The sequence below is a fragment of the Pelecanus crispus genome, chromosome 6 (genome assembly GCF_030463565.1).
Source record: "Pelecanus crispus isolate bPelCri1 chromosome 6, bPelCri1.pri, whole genome shotgun sequence".
Taxonomy (NCBI): domain Eukaryota; kingdom Metazoa; phylum Chordata; class Aves; order Pelecaniformes; family Pelecanidae; genus Pelecanus; species Pelecanus crispus.
In genome coordinates, this window is record NC_134648.1 from 65,952,578 (window position 1) to 65,978,380 (window position 25,803).

A 25,803-nucleotide genomic window follows, 5' to 3' on the forward strand; every position below is an offset into this window, starting at 1 on the left:
CTGCTTAAATTTGTTTACATTTTGAAGGGGTGGTCTCAGTCAAATAAAGATACTTGGCCCTTGCTTTAATCTTTGCAGCAATCTGACAGAAAAAAAAAAAAAAAAAAGCTTTTCTTCTCTGTAACAGTCTAAGCATATGTGAATGTCCCAGAACAGAGTTTCTGAAACAATAAGCTAAGGCAGAAGGCAAAACCAGCAGTGATCCTGAGAAGTCATTCAAGCATGGTAATTAGAAGTTTGGAAAGATCTTGTAAAGTATTTGCTAGATGGCTTGTATAATTGCTGTTACAGAAGGGACATTTTGTAAATACTGTAGCTGGCCATGAGATGGCATATGCAGCCTTGAAAGGAGCTCTGAAACGTTGCTGAAAGCTGTCCCAGTGGCATTTCTCACATCAGAAAGCTCCACAAAGGGCTTGGGCTACTGGGAGTAATTCCTAGACAGAAGTTTGAACCATCTATGAGAGATGTCCTCATGTGAGAAATATTTAGATATGTCTGATCTTTTCTAGATGAGTAAGGAAAGGCACAAAAACATTGGGCACAAATCCGTGTCCAGGACAGGGCATGGAAGTGAAAAACACCGGTCATGCTGTGTGACTCTGTCACTGCAGTGGCTTAGGAATGATCAAATTTCAAGGGAATTTAAAAAAAGTATAGAACTCTTAAAGGTAATTAAGTATTTATGATTTTTGTAGAAATACGGCTTAGCCTAAATTAGGACACCTCTCTTCCCTCTCCTCCTCCCCACAAAGAAAAGAGACATTTCTCTGTTTTTCTAGGGTTCGTGTAGCATCAGCCAACAGGGCAGTCATCACAGACTTCTCACAAGTTTGTCAGCATATATATAGCTTGAGACTAGCCACTGCACGTACTACCTTTTGCTTAGCCTTGGTGTCATAGGGAGCTTGGGGAAGCTGGGTTTACTGCAATATGGAGGAAAGAGGTTTGAAGACACAAGTCCAAAGGATACCTGGCCTCACAGGTTCTGCTGTTTGTGAAATTACTTGTATATCTGATTTCTCTGGCTTTCAATATTAGCTGGCTACAAATGTTAGATTTCACAGTGTAATCTTTTTTGCCAAAGTGTATTTGTTTTATAAAAAACATAAACCCAGAATCATAAGATATATAAAAATATTCTTATTAATATGTATTACATACATATTAGAGCATTCATTTGCCAGCCCAAGATGTAGCCTGCTTGTTATTACATTAAGCACCACTGTTGTATTACCCTGTCTGCACCCCCAAGCTAGAATTAGAAGCATTAAGTGTCTTTTCTCCCTCACTTAGAGAAAGCAGTAATTGCAAAAGTTTCCCTTGGCCGCAGTGCTCCAGCTTGTGCAATGAATCCCATCTATCAAGTCAACTACCCATAAGTTAATTTAGTATTCAGGCCATGGAAATGCCTAGAAAGTGATGCATCTACTTCTGGCAATGGTATGTATACGTAGGCACTTGTTAGCATAAAGTTGAGGTTAAATTACCATTTGTATTCTCAACTCATCTTTGACTTTGGGTTGCATCAAGAGGTTTCATTCCTCAAATCACAGCCTCTGCTCAGCTGAAGTGCATGTTTTCAAAGGCAATAAAACAAGAAGATTCCTCTTTGAAAAAATATTTGCGCTTGTTTAGTTCACAGAGTGAAAGTGAGCTGTGCCACACTGCTATTTAGCCATTAGTCCACACTCAGAGTAGCTTACTTCATGCAGTCTCATACCGACTCTTTGTACAGCATGATTGAGTGAGTGTTGCAAAGGGCAGTATGCATATACCGCAGAGGAAATCTTCACCCTTAAAATCCACAGCCTTTATCTTTAAGCAAAATAAAAATGAGTACTGCAGAGAAATACGTTGCTCTAAGTAACCAGATTAAATCTCTGTATCATAGGTATCCTCTGAATGATAGATTCTGCTTTACCCTTTTTTTTGCAAGAGAACAGAGTGGGAGTTCACTAATAATTTTACCTGTTCACTCTGACATACCTTCCAAACTTTCAGATGCTAACATCTGTCTCTTTACAAAAGAACTGGGATTGTTTCTGGTTTCTTAGAAGGGAGGAAATGAAAGCTAATTTGGAAGGTGATTACACCACAGTATGATGGAGTAGTTTTGGACAGTGCAGCGATGAAAGCACTGCAAGAGAGCTGTCCATGCTCTCAGGATCTAAGCTAGATGTTGACATACCACTGGAATCTGACAGTTACTTATTCTACATGGAGTATTAGATAGCCAGGTTAAAATCCTTTATTAACCCATGTGAGTCTGTATAGCAAAGAAAGTCTAATGGCAGAAAGGAATAAAACTGATGCATCTTCATGGAAGGTGATACCTTTAACTCGTTAACATTCTGACATTAATACCAAACTTAGCTAAAAAACCAATAATGTATTTACTCTGTATCCTCCACTTTAGAAATGTGGGCTTCCTTGAAACAGAGAAATTGTGACTGCAGCCATTGGTATTATGAGTGGTTTGTGTTTGACCATGAACTGGTCCTGCCAGAATGCATTGCTGAGTTTGAGTACATTACACTGCTATGAACTTTGTTTTTCCTACTGTGATATTAGAAGGCAAGCTTTGGATTTCACAGATCAAGAGAAAAAAAACAAGTAGGTAAAATTAAATTGTTCTACTAACACAACCTGACAAGCCCCAGTTTAAGGTTGATTCTCTTCTGTCCATTCTGTCAGAGCCAGATAAAACTTCTGTGGAACTCAGTGAGAAACTTTCCACTCATTGTAATGAGATTTGGTTGAGGCTTTTATTTTGTACTTGTAAAAAGCATAGCAAAGAAAGCAATGATCCTCTAATTTTCAACAGATTAAATGAAATGCAGCTGAAAACTAAGTCCTCTCTCACTAAGAACTACTTTCTCTGGGGTACCATCCAAAGTAAAACTTACAGTATTGACTGTGCAAAGGATCTTCTTTACACAGGGTCTTGCAGGAGCAAATGATCTTTAGTTGTTTGATTTAAATTATGAGGTGTGCATTTTTGAAAAAAAAAGAAAGAAAATATATTTTCTACTCAGCTGGTATTCTGAACAAGTTTTTCATTGATTCATTCTGTTCATTTTTACACACATATAATGCTGCTGTTCCACTCACCTAACTTCAAAACTTGCTGCCAAGGTAGAAGGGCTCTTTTCAGACTCTGAGTCACTCTGTCCATTAGAAACAAGAGAGAACTGGGAAGTGGGATGTTCAGCTCTAGGGAAAGGAAGGAGAGAGTTGACTTCACTGATGAGTCAGGTTTGCCTGGTCCCATGGTCCAGTGTTAGCCTGCTCTACTGTGATTCTTGGACTTTGAGAATTTTAGTGCATAGGTGTACTTTCTTTGACTCTAGCTGGAGTTCTATATGGTACACAACAACCCATACAAGCAAAACCATTCTGCAATGCTTTGATTATGAGGCAACTAAACCCAGTGTCTAGCAGATCTGTGTTACAGAAAGATGATTTCCTGACTTGATTGATATTAATTTCCTAATCAAACTTTTCTCATTTTATGCTCAGTATTAAATGTATTATTTAATTAAAAATTAGGAAGTTTACAAATTTCAAAGCTAAAAAAAACAGTGTCCATTTTCTACATGCAATATAATTGTGGGAAGAGGGAAAGAGAAGCACAGAAAGATGTATTCTGTCTCATGATTTGCAATGTGATGATGAAGTTTTGAACATGGAACTGACAGTAAAGGTCAGGCCTCAGATTGCCTGCTTAAATGAAAAAAAATACAATATTTTCAGTGTCTGAGGCAAATATTTAGTCAGATACAGGTGAGGTATTGCTGTCAAATTTTCAGTAAAATAAATGTATTATGTAATTGCTACTTTGTTATTCAGGTTGGCCCATGACCTAAACCAAACACAAAAGTTAAAAATTAATATTTCCATTTGGGCTTGATTCTGATGTTGCTTACATTTACTTAATATCACTAGAACTTGTGTTCCTCTGCCTATCACTTATTATGCAATGTGAATTACAATTATTGGGCTAAATCCTAATTGCATTTCCTATTGTGTAAAGGACAAGTAATTTCAATTAAAAACATTTTAAGAAGAATGCATTTGAGAGTAGGACATACACTAAACTATCAGTCTTTCCTTTGAATTTTATGAAATACATGACTTCATGCCATTATGCCAGTTGTTCTTGAAAATATTTTTTGTCAGATTTGACATCACAAGAATGTAGCCTATGGAGAAAAACACATCAGAACTGTAGCAGGCTACATATTTTAGCTTCAGAAATACATATTGTTATAATAGCTGCACAGAAAAACACTTATTCCAGTGGATAATTGTATGCATAATTCTGACATTGCATTCATGCGCATAAGTAGTGTGTGGCACCTTCAGTAGCCACCTTTTCTGATGAAGTAGCCCTGCTAAATATCTATGAAACAGTGAAATAGTTTCTGAACTGTCCCGTTTTTAACTCTATTTTGTGAGATGGTGTTATTAGTTATACTTGATGGTTGTTTTCAGTCCCATTTTGTTACAGTTTCAAATAAACTTTTTCTTTTCTAAAGCTTATTTAGAGGCAATGTTAAGAAAGAGGAGAATAAAAGTTCTCTTCTTGTTTTACCAAAGTGCCATCTTTCCAGTGATCTGTGTTTGCAGTGAGATACTAGCAATTCTCATTTCAGTTTGCCTTTTCCGAAGGATCTGTTGCCTGTCTCTGCTCGGCTCCACTCTTCCCATACTGCGCTCTCAGAATGGAAGAGTTGCCAGTTCCTTAGTGTTGGCAGCATCTGTTCCCTTCTCCTGTGAACCGATTGACTGTCTGACTCACCATCTCACCCAGGTCACTCTTATTTCAGAGAGAAGTTAGAGAATAAATAGTCTTCAAATAAGTGAAAAAGAGTCATCATAGTCTTCATTGTCTTTTCACTATTTCATGTTAGTTTGGATTCACGTTTTATAGTATTTTTATGGTTTACCAGTAGGATAGTATTTGTATTTGCACTCCATCAGTTGAAGCTTTTTCATTTTAAAGGCAGCCATGGAGTATTACAGAATTTGGCTGTGTGTCCAGTAAAACTGTTATTTCTCATCTACCTTTGGCCTAGGTTTTGAATTTGAATGGGAACAGCCTGACCAAGCTACAGAACATTTCTAGACTTAAAAACACTTCAAAAGCTTATCATCAGCTTTAATGAATTTACTTCCTTAAATGATATTTATGACCTAGTGAGAAATTAAGATCTAATTCTTTTTTATTAAGGAACATTTACTAGCATAAATATTCTTGCATTGTGGGGTGTGCTCACAAGACAGGATTGGGCCAGGATGCACACAGGGGAACAGAATGGGGGACTAAACTAGGATCATGAATACTGTGATATTATTAGCAGCCCACAATTTTGGTGCCTGTTGATATTGTCTCCAATGTAAATCGCAATATTACAGTGGTATCACTTAATCACCCATCTGACCTTTATAACAGTCATTTCATTTTAACAAAGAGCATGTTAGGTCTCCCGCAATAGACCCAATACTGAGTGAGGGGAGTCCCAGGCACTGGATTAAGTGAAGTCTATTTAAAGATTAAATGTGTCTGAGTACTTTAACCAAAGTTTCTTTTGTGACACTTTTGGCCATGCAACTATTTCCTTGCAGCCCAAATGGGAATGTTTTGATGCAAGCCGTAACCATGTCATCACTCTTGAGGGCATGAGGCTTAAGCAAACTGCAGTTCTTCAACGTGAGATGGAACCAGCTGAAAAAGTCCAGGGAAAATATAAACATCTTACATAAACACACCCTTAACTTACCCAGTCTTGACATCACACACAACCCATGGCATAAGGTACATTATCAGTGCTTCAAATTCCTGGGAAAGCTTTCTAACCATGACCACAGTTATAAAGGCTTAAAATCTGGTCCTGCACCTTATTAATTCTAAGGCCCTGCAATGTAAGAAGCCTTATGATCATGTTATGGCATCTTTGTTCTCACAGGGCCTTCACTTCTTTTTGTAGTCACATCCTACCCAAGTGAATAAGCTGTGTGGCATTTTTACTCAGAGACATCTCTGAGGCATAATTCCTTTCTTTTTTGGTTCCCTTGAGAATTAAACTTATTGGTGGCCTGTGCCAGATACCAAAAACCAAGCCCTGGCTTTAATTTTGCTGTCTCAGCTGCACTGAATAAGGAGTGGGAGCAGAGACAGTTCCTAGCCTTGGGGATGTGCATATACACTGTTAGTCTCACTGTTACTGCATATCTGTCTGCAGCAGCACAGCTGTGTTGGCTGGAGCTTTGGCAAGAAAGCCAATACTCAGCCCTCTTACTGACTCTCATTCATTCCTGTTGCCCAACCAGCTTCTGGAACAAATGTTTCTCTCTGTTCTTTATTCCCTTTGAATCGGTACATTTTAACAATACTTAAAGGGCTCAGTCAGAATCAGCAGAGTTAAACCTTATGAATTTGAGGCATTGAAAGACTCCTAAAAAAGCTTTTTTAATTATCATTTAACACTAAATTTAATATTTTGTACAAGTCAAAGTCAGGCAAACAGGGCACTATCTGAATAGAATACCTCTCTTAAATAATTTGCACAACAAATGAACACAGGAAACAGAACTCCATTGAGGCACCCAGGAAGCATCCAAAAAGATGCTGCCTTGTCTATTTGGCCTGTCAATTAAGCTTCAATGACTCTTTTCAATACATGCTAAGATATAAAAAGAAATAAGAGCTACCAGTTCCAGTCTCTGGTTCTTTGTTGTCATCACTTAGGTTTCTATCAGATTAAACTCTTAATTTTGCTGTGCTCTTTGCCATCAGCTCTGTATGTCAACATGGTAACTCTTGAGCAGTACACATCACTGAACCTCTGCCTCTCCAGAGTTTCTTAGGCATCCACCCACAATGTCTAGTTAGTTCAGTTCAGAGCAAAGCAGAAAATCCTTACTGCGTCTCAGAGCATGTTCTACCATCCAGCTCATAAGTGATTGCATTTCATAGAATCACAGAATGCTTTGGGTTGGAAGGGACCTTTAGAGGTCACCTAGCCCAACCGCCCTGCAGTGAGCAGGGACAGCTTTAACTAGATCAGGTTGCTGAGAGCCGCATCCAACCTGACCTTGAAGGTTTCCAGGGATGGGACCTCCACTACCTGTCTGGGCAACCCGTTCTAGTGCCTCACCACCCTCACTGTAAAGAATGTCTTGCTTATATCCAGTCTAAATCTACCCTCCTTTAGTTTAAATCCATTACTCCTTCTCCTGTCACAACAGGCCTTGCTAAAAAGGCTTATTCGCCTGTCAAAATACGTCTATATTCCTGTCAGGGACTGACAGAGTTAATGCCTCAAACATTGTGGTGAGGCAAGTTAAGGTCTGCAAAGAGGCAAGTTCAGGTCTCCGCAGCGATAAATTGGGGTCTGCACAGCACCCCAGGTGCGAAGCCGATTGGTGCGGAGCTGGCACTGAGCGGGGAGGCTGTCGGAGGCCTCGCAGTTCCGCCCCCTGAAGGCCGAAGGTCCTGCAGGGTCCATGTGAGGAAGGGCCTCACGACCCCCCGAAGGACCCCTCGCGACCACCCCCCACACAGCAGCACCTGCGCAGAGGATGGAGAACATTCTGGAGCAAGCCTCAAGGGGAGCGAGACGAGAGGCAGGGCCTGGCCTGTCACAGACACAGCTCCGAGGAGCCGCGGGCGCACCACCACCCCTGGAGGCCTGGGGGTGCTGGTGCCCCCCTGGGGTCTGCCGCATTTGGCATAAACATGGCAGGATCCAGGGGTGGTGATACCTCTCTCTCTCTCTCTCCTCTTTCTTCCTTTTCCTTTCCTTTTATAAGTATTTGGATTAGAACCCATGTTGCTTACCGTGGTGCTTCCCTGGTTCGGGTTGCCTCCTTATTCACATAAACCATTGACCAAGCCTGAGACTAAGATTAGGCCTAGCCGCACCTAGACTCCTCTCTGGAAAGGAGTTTAGAAAGTAAGGGGGTCTATTCTGAACCTCGCGACTCAACGGGAGGGTCCCCCTTATCCCCTGCATATCCTGGTGCTTTCCAAGTTCAGGTTGGTGTTTACTGTCAGTAAAGTGTTTAATTGATCGTTTGGTGTTGTTTCACCTTAATTTAGCCCAAGGGAATCACAGAACCTCCACGATCCTCTCTGGACAGTCCAGTTAGGGTCATGACAGTTGGCATTTTGCTCTCGCATTGGGGTTGGAAGAGAGGTTATCGGCAGCTCAGAGCCCCGTGCCAGGAGAGACAGACAGCATGAGCTGGCTCGACTAAGCCTGCTGCAAAAAAAGGCAAGAGTAGGTGTTGTAACAGCACAGCCCTCAGAGAGCACGGAAAAGCCACATCCCTTGGGCTGATGGGCACCGGGCACCCATTGGGCTTCTTTAGCACTCAGACATAGACAGTTCTTTTCACGTGACATTTATCGAAGATCTTGCAAATCTTTACCCATATACTGTCACTAGATTTCCACTGGAGGTGTCCCAAATACAGGTATGAGTGCACCTCTTCTGCCACACAGCTGCTGTCAGGCCACTCCTTCTCATAAATGTGGCATGGACTGCACAAGTGCATGCTTTGAGTTGGAGACATCTCAAGAGCTTTCTTTAACCTCGCTGCTCATGTTAAGTCTCTCTCATTAAGGGGGTGGGAACCTGATCTTGCAGGTCACGAGAGGATATGGGGAATGAGTCTCATGCTCGTACAGGAGCCAGAGCAGCCAGAGCCCTGCTCTGCAGTCGTGGCACTTGTCCCCTGTGCAAAGGGCTCCCACTCCGACAGAATGATACTCACCTCACTGGGGTCACCCAAGGGCAATGCTGTCGGGCACCCAGGGATTGGTTTGCCTATGGCTCCCAAGGAAGCCAATTCAGGCTCCCTACGGAACACAGGCAATGTGCACAGCTGTGGAGGGTGGCAAATTATTCTGATTGTCCCAACAGAGGAGCATGGACAGGTGGAGGAGCCTTAGTTACAGAACCACTGAAACCAGAGCCCACTGCATGAACTCTTCTGCAAAATGTTCCCTGACTCTCTGGCAGCTGAGCTGCCAGCACCCTATCACCACATTCCCCGACAAAGTGATTCACAGGTGCAGTGCTTCTTCAGAGACACCATTTATTGGCAACATTGCACAGAGTAAAAATCCCAGAGGGAAGGGACTCTCCCAAAGAGGGAGGGTGGTGGCTGTCCAGGTGGTAACGGGAGTCTCTGTTGCCAGGCTCCTTGCAACGGCCGCTCCAGCTGCATCGGGTCCCACTGCCCGGACCGCGCTTTTGCTGCGGAGCTGCGGGGCAGGTGTGGCAGCAGTTCCCGCTGCCGACTGAGCAGCGTGTTCTCCGTGTGCAGCGTGCCGGGTTCTGCAGCACCAGCTCCCCGGGGAGCGTCTAGGAAGCACAGATTCTCCACCTGGCCCCCAGTGAACACACAGAGGCACATCAGCGGTGCCTCTCGCTTGGTCCCTGCACAGCCGGAGGTGCCAGCAATAATTTCTGGGCCCGTGTGAAATGCCATCCTGGCTGGCCCAGTGCGAGGGGAAAGCAGGGCAAAACTCATCCTTGTCGCCACTGTAGCTGTCCCTGGCTGCTGTGCTGGGGACTCCATCGAGAGGAGAACAGTGCCGCTCTTGGCAGAGGGCTGCTGCACAGGGTTTGCCTTTTCCTTTCTGCGTCCCACATTCTTCCCTCTGTCTCCGTCCTGTGTGAGGTGGTCGTCTGCCATCAGCTGTGAGTCCCACAAACACAGCCCCGTGCATGAAGACCTCTTTCAGTGCCCGCAGAACAGCAGTGTTAGGAGCCGATCTTGCAGCTCATCGAACTCACGCAGTGCCTCGGCATGGGCGGCTGGATCCTGTGCCAGGCGCTGGAAGAGGTTGGGTGGCTCGGCTGTCTGGAAAGCTGGGGGCAAGATGATGTCATCAGGCATGTTCTCATTGCCAAAGAAGAAGTGGTCGAGGCATTTACCCTGCAGGCAGCAGCGCAGGTAGCGCATGATATCCTGCAGCCGCAGCAGGAAATCCCTGCTGCGCCAGCCTGACAGGGGTGTGGTGGTCAGGAGGTGCATCACAGCTGTCTTCAGGGTATAGGTGGAAAAGCCTGTGCCCACCAGGATGTGGGCACACAGCTGCAGGCATTTGAGGTGGAAGCTGTCATGGGGGGCCTGCCTGGCCATATGCCTGAAGAACTTCACCTCTGCCACAGCATAGCTCTCTGGCCACATTGTGCTTGGGGTGAGGATGGCCTCTGCAGTCTGGCTGCTCAGGAAGATGTCCGAGTCGCCTTGCTGCACCCCAAACATGATCTCAATGCAGAAGCTTTCGTTGTCACCATTTCTCACTTGGAATTTGCAGGAGCGGCTGACGGGCAGCATCTTTAGATGGTATTTGGACGACTGAGGCAAAACCGCCCAGGCAGCTTTTACCAGAAGATGGAACCAGCGGGCAATTTTCCGCACATCTAGGTAGGAGTCGGTGCAGAGGGTGCTTAGGAGGCTGGGACCCTCCTCCTCGGGGTGGTGAAGGAAGCACAGCAGGTTCTCCACCAGCTGCTCCCTCGTGCAGGTGCACTCCAGCTCCACGCGGATGCGGAAGTTCCTCGCCGGCATCTCCCCCGTGTTGCTCGGCTCCAGGTGGAAGGCATGCCCATGGGGGGGCTGCAGGGGCACGAGCAGGCAGTAGACAATGTCATCCTGACAGGGACTCCAACCTTCGAAGGCACTGCCCACGCCAATGGCTGGTTGCAGCACCGGGAAGAAAGTATTTGATAAGAGCACTTGGAAGACACGGACGAGGTTGCCCACCAAGTCCTTCACAACCTCGCAGTCTTTGGCCAGGTTCTGAATTGGCCCATGTATGTGCTCCTCAAAAAACCTTCCCACGTCATTTGCATCATCATTGTCTTCTGCTTCTTCTGCTTCCTCCTCGTTGTTGCTGGAGCTCTCCTCATCGCTGCTGCTGTCCACCTCATAGCTTCTTTTCCTGAGCCACCAGCAGAGCCCGAGGAGCAGGACAAGGACTCCGGCAATCAGCCAGAACTGCCACTGCTGCAAGGCAGCCAAGAGCTGGCCTCCCCAGGCAATGCTGCGCGGCTCCTGGCTCCTCTGCTCCAGCTCCTGCAGCAGGCGAGTCATCTCGCGGTTGAGCAGCTCCGCACGCTGCTGCATGCGCTCGCGTGTGGCCTCATCCAGCTCGTCACCAACCATCTGGGGGAGCTGGAAGATGCTTTGCAGAAGCACGGCAAGGACTTTTGTGGCAGCCATGGCCTGCAGGAGGAGGGAGAGCAGGGGTTGGCTGGGTCCGGGAGGGAGAGAGCTGGTGGCGGGGGAAGCGGGGAGGGGAGCCGCAGGGAGCTGGGGGCAGGTAGGCGAGGGGGCGAGGCAGCTGGGAGGCAGCAAGGCCCGAGCCCAGCCCTGGCAGCACCGTGCCTTGCCCAAGGCACTGCCACGAGTGTCTGGGCTCTCGGTGCAGGGTGAGAACCCACCATGACGGGGGCCCGCCTTTCTGCCCCAGCCCTCGTCCAGCCCAGCCTCCCGCCGCGTGCGCACTCACCGCTGTCCCAGGCCGTACTGGGGCAGCGCTGCCTGCTGGCGCCTTTTATAACCGCCCCCATTGTGACTCGTCCCCTGTGCTGTCACAGGCGCCAGAGCGCATCACAGGCACGCCCGCCGGCCAGCCTCACCCTTCGGCCCCCCCCCCCCAGCTCAGCCACTCGCAGCTGCCCTGCTCTACTGGCTAAGGCTGGCCTAGAGTGAACTGCTTAACCACAGGAGCTTGCGTGCTGCTTTCTTTTGGATTTATTATCGTCGGCCTGCCACGGCAATCTCATAGTCACAGAATATCCTGAGTTGGAAGGGACCCACGAGGATCATCGAGTCCAACCCGTGACTCCGCCCCGGGCAGCCTTGAAGTTAAAGCGTATACCTAGGAGCGTTGCCCCATCGCTTCTTGAATACCAACAGGCTTGGGGCCATGACCGTTTCCTGGGAGGAGCTTGCTCCGCTGCTTGCCCGCCCTCTCAGTGAACAACTTTTTCCTAATACCCAATCCGAACTTCCCTTGAGGCCGCTTGAAGCCATTCCTTTGCGTCCTACCACGGGCCCCCAGAGAGAAGAGATCAGCACCTCCCTCTGCGCTCCCCGTCGTGAGGAATTTGTAGACAGCAGTGAGCTCAGCCCTCGGTCTCCTCTCCTCTAAGCTGAACAACCCCAGCGTCCTCAGCCGCGCCTCGTAAGCACATGCCCGCTAGTCCTTTCACCATCTTTGCTGCCTTCTTTTGAAGCGCATTCTAATAGTTTGATATCCTTCCTACACTGTGGTGCCCCAAAGGGCACACAGTACTCGAGGTGAGGCCGCACCAGGACGGAGGGTCGTGGGTCAATCCCTTCTTCCGAGCAGCTAGCTACGCCGTGCCTAACGCACCCCAGGAGACGGCTGGCCCTTTTGGCCACCAGGGCACGTTCTTGACTCCTATTGAGCTGACCACCAACCCAAATGCCCAGATCCCTTTCCAAAGCCCATACGTGTTTGCTCGCTGCCTAAGTTCCCAAAGGAGATTCCTGGTCAGCCAAGCCACTGGCCTTCTGCCCCTCTCGCTTGACTTGCGACACGTTGGAATTGCCCGCTCCTGTGCTCTTAAGAAAGGGCTCTTAAAAAGTGACCAGCATTTACGGACACCAATACCCGCAAAAGCAGACTGCCAGGGGACCTTACTAACTAGCTCCTTGAGCAGCCTGAAGTCTGCTCTCCCGGGGTGCAGGGTAGTAGCTCTGCAGACAGTTTTTCCCATATCACCAGGTTTTCCACTCAACTGCTTCTCGATCGCTACACGGCCAAGACAGCCACCGATCGTCACTTCACCCACGACGCCATCTCTAGGTACAAACAACAGGTCTAGGAGGGCACCTTTCCGAGTCGTCTCCCTTAGTACCCGTACCAAAAAGTTCTCTTGAGTGTGGGCTTCAGGGATTTCCTGGGCCTGTTCATGTCTGCTCGATGGCAGTCCCAGTTAGCAGCTGGGAAGCTGAAGTCGCCCGTAAGGACGACACAGGGCGACTCATCTAGACATTTCCCTTGATTCCTTCTAGAATAAGACATCGGTGTCATCATCCTGGCTGGGTAATCCAGAGTAGACTCCTGCAAGAACACGCACTTCATTAGCTTTTCCCCTAATCTTTACGCAGAGGCTCTCAACCAGGTCGTCCTCCCCTGCAAGCGCTGCACAGTCCGACCCCTCCCTTACACGCAGCGCTACCGGTCCGCCTCGCCTGCCCTGCCTCTCTCTCCTGAAGAGCCTGTAACCGTCTCCATCACAGCGCTCCACTCTCAGGACTCTTCCCAACAAGTCTCACTTACGCCAATGATGTCGTAGCTCTGGCACCGAGCCAAGGCCTCTACTCCATGGAATCACAGAATCACAGAATCACAGAATCACAGAATCGTAGAATGCTTTGGCTTGGAAGGGACCTTTAGAGGTCACCTAGCCCAACCGCCCTGCAGCGAGCAAGGACACCTTTAACTAGATCAGGTTGCTGAGAGCCCCATCCAACCTGACCTTGAAGGTTTCCAGGGACGGGGCCTCCACTACCTGTCTGGGCAACCCGTTCTAGTGCCTCACCACCCTCACTGGAAAAAAACGTACAAACATTTCAGATGCGCTCCAGTGTACTCAGTACATCGTGGAGCAGAGCGAAGGCTCTCGCTAGCACAGCGTCCCTCAAGCAGTGACATACCGTCCCATAGCTTAGCACTAGTAAGCCGGATTTTATCCCTCCCCGCCTTCAAACCTAGTTTGAAGCTCTTTCAAGCAGCACCGCTAATTCGTGAGCAAAAATCCTCTTCCCCCGTTGAGAACGGTGAATCTCGTCAGGCCCCAGCAGGCCTGGTGTCGCACAGGCCACCCCATGATTGAAAAAGCCCAAACTCTGGCAGCGCCGCTAGCCTCGGAGCCAGGTAGTGATACGCGGCGTCTGCCTGTTTTCATGTCATTCCCTAGAGCTGGGAGGACAGAGGAGAGTCCTGCCTGCGCTCGTGATCCCGTCACCAATCTCCCCGAGGCCCTGAAGTCTCTCTTGACCGCCCTTGGGCTTCTCGTCGCGACTTTGTTGGTACCCGCACGAAAAAGCAAGAGCTGATAATAATCTGAGGGCCGTACAAGGCTAGGAAGTTTCCTGGCGACGCCTTCTACTTGAGCCGCAGGGAGGCAGAACGCTTCCCCAAAAGGCAGGCCTGGTCGGCAGAGCAGGGGAGTAGTGAATGAATTCTTTATTTTGCTTTCCCTACTAACCTGTCCGCTCCCAGCCCACGCGTTTTCCCGCTTTTGCCCGTCAGATTCTCTCCACCATCCCACCGGGGGCAAGGGATTGAGCTGCTGTGTGATGCCAAGCTGCCTGCTGGGATTAACCCGCCGCGCCTGGGAAGCCAAAGCCCAGTGAATCGTTGAAACCAGAGCCCAGTCGCCCGTGCCTGCCTTCCTCCCCAGAGTGATGCACAGACACTCACAGAGGCGGCGTCTGTGCGTTAAACGAGTCCTTTATTGGCATCTTTGCACAGGGTCAAGCTCCCAGAGGGAAGGGACTCTCCCAGAGAGGGAGGGCGGTGGCTGTCCAGGTGGTAACGGGAGTCTCTGTTGCCAGGCTCCTTGCAACGGCCGCTCCAGCTGCATCGGGTCCCACTGCCCGGACCGCGCTTTTCCTGCGGAGCTGCGGCAGGTGTGGCAGCAGTTCCCGCTGCCGACTGAGCAGCGTGTTCTCCGTGTCCAGCGTGCTCGGTTGTGCAGCACCAGCTCCCCAGGGAGTGTCTTCAGGCCTGGCCCTGTGCCTGAAGAACTGCACCTTGGCCATACCACAGCTCTCTGGCCATGTCCTGCTGCTGGTAACGCCGGCCTCTGCCTACTCCAAGCTCAGCAAGGTATCCGAGTCATCCTGCTGCACCCTAAATACCATCTCAATCAGGAAGGTCCTATTGGAAGCATTGGTCAGCCTGAGCCTGCTGAGAATTAGGACTGTGAAAAATCAAAGACCAGGGCAAAAAATCCTAATGGGATGTAACTGACAAAGGCACAGAGGGGGCACCAGAGGACCAAACCATCTCTCTGGAGACTCCTGTTCAGCACTTGTGGTTTGGGGAGTTTCCAGGGGACAGTGTGGGTGTTTGGGAGCCCAGAGGGAACGGCAGTCCAGGTGAAGTATGCAAGTGGCCTAAATCTGACATAGAGGAGGATATCTTCTGGGGTCTTAAACAAAGGAAAAGCAACCATGCCAGGGGAAACAAGCCTGCCATATGAGGAAAGGCTGAGAGAACTGGGTTTGTTCAGCCTTGAGAAAAGAAGGCTTAGGGGAGACGCTATCGCCATGTTCCAGTATTTAAAGGGTGGCTACAAAGAAAATAGAGAATCCCTTCTTACAGGGAGTCACATGGAAAAGATGAGGGATGATGGGTACTCCTGGGGACATTCCGATCAGACACAAGAGGAAAATTTTTCACAATGAGAACTATCAGCCATTGGAATAATCTCCCCAGGGAAGTTGTGGATTCCCCAACACTGGACACTTTTAAGATTGGTCTGGACGGGGTGCTGGGCCATCTTGTCTAAACCATGCTTTTGCCAAGAAGGGTTGGACCAGATGATCCTTGAAGTCCCTTCCAACCTGATATTCTATGATTCTATGATTCTATGAATCATTTTCCTTTATATCTATCAATATCCCCCTCCCAAAACACAACAGTTCCTTTAAGACCACTCAAGTGCTAAGAAAAATCTGCACCAACCCAGAAAGCCCATAGGAGCTCTGCTGGCTGACTGGCATTGTCCCTCTTGCAAGAGGATCATGAGCAGGGTTTGCAGCAGAGTTGGTGGAAGCTACTGCTGAGAGTAGTTGGGTTTTCCAGAGACACCCTCCGTCTGTAATATGTACGACCACTTGGCAGCAGAGTGGTTCCTTCCTCCCACATGTGAACCCATCTGGAGTGTGCCTTTAAAGCCCTCATGTTCAAAAAAGGTCTCCTACCCAGCATAGTTACCAGTGCAGTTTTCCTCTTGGGGGACAGAAACTAATTTCAGAGTTAAAACAGAGGGAGTATCAAAGATGCCTTGGCATATGCCTTGGGCAGGAGGGGTGGCACAGGCTGTGATGTTTACTGGTGTCTGTCATAAAGAGAGGGGAAATGAAACACCATATAAATACAGTGCACCTAAACACTGCCGAACTGGGGCTGTAGAGGGTGACGAGTTATTCTCATTGCCACAATGCAGGAGCAAGGACAGGCCGGGAAGCCTTATTACAGAATCAGTGAAACAAGAGCCCACTGCACCCACTCTTCTGCAAAATGCTCCCTGACTCTGCGGCAGCTGAGCTGTCAGCACCCTGTGCCTGCATTCCCCGACAAAGTGATGTGCAGGCACTCACAGATGCAGCGTTTGTGTGTTAAGTGATTTATTGACATCTTTGCACAGGATAAAGCTCGTAGAAGGAGTGGACTCTCTCAGTGAGGTGGGGGCGACCGCTGTCCAGGTGGTAACGGGAGTGTTTGTCACAAGCCTCCTTCCATCAGCTTTGGCAGACACTCAGTGACTCACTGCACCTCTTGCTACACCCTGTAGCGGTGCTACTGATAGGAGTTGGTGTCAGGGACTGACAGAGTTAATGCCTCAAACATTGTGGTGAGGCAAGTTAAGGTCTGCAAAGAGGCAAGTTCAGGTCTCCGCAGCGATAAATTGGGGTCTGCACAGCACCCCAGGTGCGAAGCCGATTGGTGCGGAGCTGGCACTGAGCGGGGAGGCTGTCGGAGGCCTCGCAGTTCCGCCCCCTGAAGGCCGAAGGTCCTGCAGGGTCCATGTGAGGAAGGGCCTCACGACCCCCCGAAGGACCCCTCGCGACCACCCCCCGCAAAGCGGCACCTGCGCAGAGGATGGAGAACATTCTGGAGCAAGTCTCAAGGGGAGCGAGACGAGAGGCAGGGCCTGGCCTGTCACAGACACAGCTCCGAGGAGCCGCGGGCGCACCACCACCCCTGGAGGCCTGGGGGTGCTGGTGCCCCCCTGGGGTCTGCCGCATTTGGCATAAACATGGCAGGATCCAGGGGTGGTGATACCTCTCTCTCTCTCTCTCCTCTTTCTTCCTTTTCCTTTCCTTTTATAAGTATTTGGATTAGAACCCACGTTGCTTACCATGGTGCTTCCCTGGTTCGGGTTGCCTCCTTATTCACATAAACCATTGACCAAGCCTGAGACTAAGATTAGGCCTAGCCGCACCTAGACTCCTCTCTGGAAAGGAGTTTAGAAAGCAAGGGGGTCTATTCTGAACCTCGCGACTCAACGGGAGGGTCCCCCTTATCCCCTGCATATCCTGGTGCTTTCCAAGTTCAGGTTGGTGTTTACGGTCAGTAAAGTGTTTAATTGATCATTTGGTGTTGTTTCACCTTAATTTAGCCCAAGGGAATCACAGAAGAGTGGACAGTCCAGTTGGGGTCATGACAATTCCATTCATAAACAAAGACATTATTATTCATTATGTCAGAAGTGTGTCTTTCATGTATTATATTTTAAACTAGTGGGCAGTCTCACATATTCTGTACATATAGGATAGGCTTGTGGTGATGTCTTGAGGTTTTGGTGACACCTCTAAATCCTTTAAACATTTCTCACATGTCCTATGACATGTAATATTTCTAGGTCATAAATGAAACTCCTAGATTGTGAAAACAAATACTAATACATCTTATATATTAGTGAGCTTCATAAGATTAGTAAACTTCTGAGTTAGCCAATGTGACACCAGAGCAGTATACTACCATCAATGTCACATAAAATCAGGACAATCAAAACTGGTCCAAAGGTACCTCGTCTTGTGTGTTTCTAGCAAACTATGTAAGCAGGGATGACACAGTGGCTCTGTTAAAGTTCATTGCAAAGCTCTAGCTCTTGACATCTGTGAGATGATGGTACACTAAACAGAAAGGAAATCATAGAATCATAGAATCATTCAGGTTAGAAAAGACCTTTAAGATCATCCAGTCCAACCATTAATCTAACACTACCAAGTCCACTACTAAACCAATTAAGGGGAGAGTAATAATTTCACGTTTCCTCGCTTGCTGGCTGTATTTTTTTTAATGAAAGTAAAAACAAGGAATCGTTTAGGTTGGAAAGAATCTCTAAGATCATCAGTCCAACCATCAACCCAACACCACCATGACCACTAAACCATGTCCCAAAGTGCCATGTCTAACCCTTTTTTGAATACTTCCAGGGATGGTGACTCCACCACCTCTCTGGGCAGCCTGTTCCAATGCTTGACTACCCTTTCCGTGAAGAAATTTTTCCTCATTTCCAACCTAAACCTCCCCTGGCACAGCTTGAGCCCATTTCCTCTCATCCTATCGCTAACTACATGGGAGAAGAGACCAACACCCACCTCACTACAACCTCCTTTCAGGTAGTTGTAGAGAGCAATAAGGTCTCCCCTCAGCCTCCTCTTCTCTAGGCTAAACAATCCCAGTTCCCTCAGCCGCTCCTCAGAAGGCCTGTGCTCCAGACCCTTCACCACCTTCGCTGCCCTTCTCTGAACACTCTCCAGCACCTCAATGTCCTTCTTGTAGTGAGGAGCCCAAAACTGGACACAGTATTCCAGGTGCAGCATCACCAGTGCCAAGTACAGGGGGACAATCACCTCCCTGCTCTTGCTGGCCACACTATACAAGTCTCTTTCTTGTTTGTAAACTATATTTGCAATTTAAGGAAATTGTAACACTTTATTCCTTTTTTCAAGCCTGCCTCATTGCAACTGAGTGTCATTGCCCAATTAAAGGCTCTCACTAACCTAGATGGAGTCCTGATTTCTAATGAAGACACTGCAAAAGCATTAAAATATATTGTAGGATCAAAGATGGCCCAGATTTGATGTTCTGTTTTGTTGTAACATACAGCGAGTGCTATGGAAAAGGAAAGCTTTAGGAATAGTTCTGCATTTGTTTTTTTAAAGAACATTTTGTTTTCTGGTGTTTGTGAAGGTAGAGGTTTTGTCCTTGCCTCTGGCAGGAGGTCAGAAATTATTACATAAACACAGATCTTACAAAGATCTTCGCTGGTACCAAAAAGTACATTCTAGCACGATCTTGGAAACAGTCATGTTCAAGTTATGCCGAATTCAAAATGCAAGAAAGTAACTGTGTTTGCCAAATAGAAACAATGGAGAGGAAAATAACAGGATAAACCAATAGTTCTACATGCTTTTTTAAGTAGCTAGTGCCAATTCCCTTGTCTTAAGGTCTTTTCAGTAGGCAATTTTTCAGAGTATTTTATATGCAGATATGAAGCAATCCTTCCCAATCCCTGAGCACAAACTTGTTCTACTTAAGCTCTGGACTATATCCCAATGCACTCCTAAATCTTAGGCTGATTCTAAGCTAACACACTCAATGGACTGAATAGGCTGGAACTCAGTATCATGCTAAACACAACTTTTATATGGTCAGAGCACAGTCACAATGAAACTATGTCTGCTCAAATGCTGAGTAAGATCATGTTTTTCTGAAAAAAGCAGATAAATATCTTCACAGAAAACAGACTATAGTTAATACAGAGCATTTGAATGAGGTTTACCTTCTCTATGTACTGAAAACTCTAAAAACTTGATATGTGCAAGATCTATGGAAGTCTTGCAAACTATTAAACGTATTAGATCTGTGAATTATTACGTCTACTAACGTATCACCTTCCTCTTCCAAGAATAGCATGATTTTTCTGCCATTTACTGTATGCTAAGCTGTGAAGTATGTATAGTATGTCTAGTTATATTATATACTTAATAGAGTGTTTTCCTTTTTTTTCCTCAGGTGTCTCTGTTAGAATATTGTAGGACTGATGAAGGAAAAACTCCCATTCTCAGTCTATTTCCTTGCACTAAAATTTTGTCTCAAATTTGCAAGAACAAGGTAGATTCACAGATGCATTGTAATAACTGGCATTCAATGGTAGGACTGATGCTGTTTAACGTATTTAGGTTAACATTTAGATTAATCTCTGTAAAAGCTTTCTTTTGTTGTCTTAGGTTAAAGGTTTTATGCGTTTTGGTTAAAAAAATTTTCTGAACACATTCAAGTCTAACCAATAGTTACCTTGACCCTGAGCTCTGAGAATGCGCATCTCCAGATGCCTCACAGGAGGTCCAGGATACCCTGAAGAGGGCATTTAAGTTATTTATTTTGCAGTACAACTCTCTTTTTAGCATTAATATATCTTTAAACCAAGGGGTACTAAGATCCCCTAGACTGACTTTATGCATAAAGCAGGCAAGAAAGCATTACGTGGTCATTTCTACATCAATTTCATACCATCTCTTTGACCTACAGCAGATTTTACAGTAAACCATTCAGATCGGGATTAATTTCACCTAACTTTGCTTATCTACAGTGTAGAGAACCACACTTGAAATAGTCACCCTACATTCCTTTTATAGACAGTGCAGAAACAAAAATAGTTTGGGGACATAAGTCACCTAACAGTTTAGAGGGTTTCTGTAGGTTGAAGTGAATTGCATCCTACGAGAGAGCCTGATCAGCCACCACAGATGGAGATACGTCTCTTGCTGGTATTGTTTTACTGGTATGAAACCCATTCTTAGTGTTTGTTTCAAGATTTCAAGTAACAGTGAATCCACCTCTCCTATCTCTCTATCATGTCTGTCTTGTTTCTAATACAAATTTGGCTACTACCAAATTTAATCCACCAGGTCTCGTCTCTTTCTGATGTTCTAAAGGAGCAGAAGTCTTTTCTTTATTTAGACAAAATCATGCCACTTTATCTTCTCTTAAAGAAACTAAGTTAGGTTGACCTTCTTAAGCGTCTCATGATGAAGTGTTTTTTTATTTCTCATGGCATTATTCTAGTTCCTTTCTGAACACGTTTCATTATGTCCACATGGTTTTTATGTCTGGCCTCCTACAAAACTATGCAGCAGTCCCCGAGGCGAAGGGCTCGGGAGCAGCCCTCGTGCCAGGGCACCCTTGCCGAGGCGGGAAAAAGCGCAGGGCGAGCGCGGGCAGCCCGGCCCCGCCCAGAGCGGGGAAGAGCGGGAAAGGGCGAACTGGTGACGTGCGGCAGCAATGACGCAGCGTGGGCGGGGCCAGGAGTGACGGCGGCCAAACCCCCACACACGTATAAAAGCAGCCCCCGGGAGCGCAGCAGCAGGGTGAGGTGTGGCAGTTTGTGCGGGAAGGCCGAGTGCCCCTGCTCCTGGTTCCAAAGGGACGCTCAGGCGGTGGTCATCGCCCGCCCAGGAGAACACCTGGCAGCTGCGGTCACCACCCGCCCGAAAGCCGCCTCCAGAAGGAACGCGGCGACCCAGCCGGATCTCCCGCACAGACACGCAGCCGTCCAGTTCTGGCTGCAGGGAGTGCCTGAGCCTGTCGCTTGTGCCGCAGGGCAGCGGAGACGGCAAATGTCTTGGCTGTGAGCAGGGAGATGATCTGCTCAGCCTGGCGGCAGAGCTGAAGGAGGAGGTGGAAAGGCTGAGGAGTATCAGGGAGTGTGAGAGGGAGATAGACTGGTGGAGCCGCACCCCACTATTCCTGGGGCCAGGGCAGCAGGCGCAGGCCCCACAAGGAGCAGAGGATCCCCTGCCCTCTTGCCGGCAAGCACAAGGAGGGGATCCAAGAGATGGGGGGCAATGGAAACAGGTCCCTGCCTGGGGAGGCAGGCGAATCCCCTCCCGGCCTCCCTCACCTTCCCAGCTGCCCTCACACAACTGATATGGGGCTCTGGAAGTTGAGGGCCAGGCAAGCAGGCAGGAAGGTGATGGCGAAGGTCCAGCCAGGGGGTTGCTGAGGGCCAGTCAGTCACCCCCACGGATTACGACTGCCCCTGTTAAGAAAAAAAGGAGGGTGATTGTGGTGGGTGATTCCCTCCTGCAGGGAACTGAGGGCCCGATCTGCCGCCTGGACCCATCCCACAGGGAAGTCTGCTGCCTCCCTGGGGCCCGGGTTAGGGACATTACTAGGAAACTCCCCGACCTCGTGAGGCCCTCCCATTATTGCCCGTTGCTGGTTGTACAGGTGGGCAGTGGTGAGATTACAGAGAGAAGTCCTAAAGCAATGAAGAGGGACTTCAGGGCACTGGGGCAATTGGTCACAGGATCAGGAGCGCAGGTAATGTTTTCCTCAATCCCGTCAGTAGCAGTTAAGGGTGCTGAAAGGAATGGGAAAACTCACCTGATTTAACGGGTGGCTCAGAGGCTCGTGCCATCAGTGGAATTTTGTTTTTTTCGATCATGGGGAGGTTTACATGGCACTGGGCCTGCTGGCGGCTGATGGAGATGAGCTGTCTCCAAAAGGGAAAAGGATTCTCGCCCGTGAGTTGGCGGGACTCATTGAGAGGGCTTTAAACTAGGTTTGAAGGGGGAAGGGGATATAAACGGGCCTGCTAGTGAGGAGCCCAGGGGCGACATGGCAACGTTGGGCGTGAAATCGATAGCCGGTCTCAAGTGCATGTACACCAATGCATGTAGCATGGGCAACAAACAGGAGGAGCTGGAAGCCCTTGTGCAGCAGGATGGCTATGACATAGTCACCATCACAGAAATGTGGTGGGACGACTCTCATGACTGGAGTGCTGCACTGGATGGCTATAAGCTCTTCAGAAGGAATAGGCAGGGAAGGAGGGGCGGTGGGGTGGCTTTGTATGTTAGGGAGGGTTTTGACTGTATAGAGCTTGACAGTGGTGATGATAAGGTCGAGTGCTTATGGGTAAGGATGAGGGGAAAGGCCAGCAAGGCGGATGTCCTGTTGGGAGTCTGCTATAGACCACCCAACCAGGATGTAGAGGTAGATGAAGCGTTCTACAAGCGGCTGGCAGAAGTCTCGCAATCGCTAGCCCTTGTTCTCGTGGGGGACTTCAACTTGCCGGACATCTGCTGGAAATACCATACAGCAGAGAGGCAGCAGTCTCAGAAGTTCCTAGAGTGTGTGGAGGATAACTTTCTGACGCAGCTGGTAAGCGAGCCTACCAGGGGAGGTGCCTTGCTTGACCTGCTGTTTACTAACAGAGAAGGGCTTGTGGGAGATGTCATGGTCAAGGGCCGTCTTGGGCTTAGTGACCATGATATGATAGTTCTCGATTTTGGGCGATGTAAAGAGGAGGGGCAGCAAAACTGTTACCGTGGACTTCTGGAGGGCAGACTTTGGCCTCTTCAGGACCCTGGTTGGGAAAGTCCCTTGGGAGGCAATCCTGAAAGGCAAAGGGGTCCAGGAAGGCTGGGCCTTCTTCAGGAAGGAAGTCTTAAGGGTGCAAGAGCGGGCTGTCCCCATGTGCTGTAAGACAAACCAGCAGGGAAAACGAGCGGCCTGGCTGAATAGGGAGATTTTGCGGGGACTCAGGGGAAAAAAGGAGAGTCTACCACCTTTGGAAGAAGGGGCGGGCAACTAAGGAGGAGTACAGGGATCTTGTTAGGTCCTGCAGGGAGGAAATTAGAAAAGCAAAAGCCCAGCAAGAACTCAATCTGGCCATTGTTGTAAAAGATAATAAAAAATGCTTTTATAAGTACATCATCAATAAAAGGAGAGCCAAGGAGGATCTCCATCCTTTGCTGGATGTGGAGGGGAACATCCTGGTGGATGAAGGAAAGGCTGTGGATGTCATTTACCTGGACTTTAGCAAAGCCTTTGACACCGTCTCCCATAATATTCTCCTTGGGAAGCTGGCAGCTCATGGCTTGGATGGGCATAGTCTTTGCTGGGAAAAACTGGTTGGGTGGCTGAGCCCAGAGAGTAGTGGTGAATGGAGTTAAGTCCAGTTGGCAGCCGGTCACGAGCGGTGTTCCCCAGGGCTCTGTTTTGGGGCCAGCCTTGTTTAATATCTTTATCGATGATGATGAGGGGATTGAGTGTACCCTCAGTAAGTTTGCAGATGACACCAAAATGGGTGGGAGTGTCAATCTGCTCGAGGGTGGTATGGCCCTGCAGAGGGACCTGGACAGGCTGGACCGATGGGCCGAGGCCAACTGTATGAGGTTTAACAAGGCCAAGTGCCGGGTCCTGCACTTGGGTCACAACAACCCCATGCAACACTACAGGCTTGGGGAAGAGTGGCTGGAAAGCTGCCTGGCCGAAAAGGACCTGGGGGTGTTGGTAGACAGCCGGCTGAACATGAGCCAGCAGTGTGCCCAGGTGGCCAAGAAGGCCAACAGTATCCTGGCTTGTATCAGGAATAGTGTGGCCAGCAGGAGCAGGGAGGTGATTGTCCCCCTGTACTTGGTGTTGGTGAGGCCGCACCTGGAATACTGTGTCCAGTTTTGGGCCCCTCAATACAAGAAGGACATTGAGGTGCTGGAGCGTGTCCAGAGAAGGGCAACGAAGCTGGTGAAGGGTCTGGAGCACAGGTCTTATGAGGAGCGGCTGAGGGAACTGGGGTTGTTTAGCTTAGAGAAGGGAGGCTGAGGGGAGACCTTATCGCTCTCTACAACTACCTGAAAGGAGGTAGTAGTGAGGTGGGTGTTTGTCTCTTCTCCCATGTAGTTAGCGATAAGATGAGAGGAAATGGGCTCAAGCTGCGCCAGGGGAGGTTTAGGTTGGAAATGAGGAAAAATTTCTTCACGGAAAGGGTAGTCAAGCATTGGAACAGGCTGCCCAGAGAGGTGGTGGAGTCACCATCCCTGGAGGTGTTCAAAAAACGGGTAGATGTGGCACTTTGGGACATGGTTTAGTCTAGTCTACCCTTGATTGGTTTAGTGTGGACTTGGTAGTGTAGGTTAATGGTTGGACTGGATGATCTTAAAGGTCTTTTCCAACCTAAACGATTCTATGATTCTATGATTCTAAGAAACTTCCAGCACTGGACTGATAATGACATACCCAGAAATAATTCCGCTTGCCTAATCCTACTCACTAGTCCAACGGTTAAATACTAACTGACATGTGTGTCCTTGTGGCAACAGTGCAAGCTCATATTCATCTGGTTTTCTATCACTAGTTCTAGTCCTTTTCAGTGTTACTGTCTTTCATTGTGTGAGTGTGAATTTCTCTGTTCCTAGCTACATAATTTACAATTTGTTTTATGCAGAAATGTGCTTTTTAAGTAGGGCAACCATGTTAGTAATTATAAAACTGTTGTTTATAGCTGACCTTACTAACATCTTCATGTCATCCCCTAATTTACCAGGAAGGGACTCCTGCTTTTTTTTTTGCTAGGTCATTGAGAAAAAGAATTTCGAGCAGAACATCAATAAAAATACTCTGCAAAGAGATGATTTTTTTTTTCTATAGTTAGATTTTGAGATCCATCCTCTAATCAGTTTTTGTCTATTTAACAAGAGTTACATTCACTTTTGGATATAATTTTTTTTATTACATTCTCAGACAGAAGCTATTAATCTTATCAATGCATTTAAATTTTCATCAAAAGCAATTTAATACTAATTTTTGTTTCCTATGCACCATACTGGTATCTATTAATAAGGCCATTAGCTTGTAATTATTTACTGTGTTGCATATCAACCTTTCTGTGATACCTAAGGATGATATCAAGCTAACTGACCTATTCTGGTCATCCTATTTATCCTCAATACTGTTATAACTTCAGTTTGTTCATAACCTTCTAGAACTTCCAAGCATACTATCATTTGTATAAAATTAATTGATGAGTGGCTCAGAAAGTTCTTCAACTGATTCATTAATATCCTTGATTGAAAAATGCCTGCTTTAAAAATGTTAACATGAGTAGTTCCAGTTTTATGTTCTTTTTAGTTATTAACGTAATACAAAGTATTTTTTTATCCATGTAAATTATGAGCATCTCATCATGGTTCTTCACAAAGGCACATTGAAAC

General features: G+C 47.5%; 2 protein-coding genes across 2 annotated transcripts in view; one reads left to right on the forward strand and one right to left on the reverse strand.

Annotated features, from left to right (window-relative positions):
- LRRC9 (leucine rich repeat containing 9) overlaps window positions 1–25,803 on the forward strand; it is a 61,032-nt gene that overhangs the window by 14,274 nt on the left and 20,955 nt on the right. Inside the window, 10 exon segments of the mRNA XM_075713065.1 lie at window positions 90–170; window positions 2,443–2,540; window positions 3,182–3,258; window positions 3,621–3,739; window positions 3,741–3,775; window positions 5,048–5,141; window positions 5,143–5,202; window positions 5,632–5,687; window positions 5,689–5,821; window positions 18,754–18,882. Coding sequence (XP_075569180.1) covers window positions 90–170; window positions 2,443–2,540; window positions 3,182–3,258; window positions 3,621–3,739; window positions 3,741–3,775; window positions 5,048–5,141; window positions 5,143–5,202; window positions 5,632–5,687; window positions 5,689–5,821; window positions 18,754–18,882 — 882 coding nt within the window.
- Window positions 9,757–11,427, reverse strand: LOC104026666 (inositol 1,4,5-trisphosphate receptor-interacting protein-like 1). Its single transcript, XM_009482201.2, has one exon. It carries the CDS (start codon window positions 11,245–11,247, stop codon window positions 9,757–9,759), a length of 1,491 nt encoding a protein of 496 aa, XP_009480476.2. The 5' UTR covers window positions 11,248–11,427.

Bases quoted from the DNA above. Each gene is read 5' to 3' on its own strand.
- LOC104026666 (XM_009482201.2), bottom strand. From the start codon at position 11,247: ATGGCTGCCACAAAAGTCCTTGCCGTGCTTCTGCAAAGCATCTTCCAG.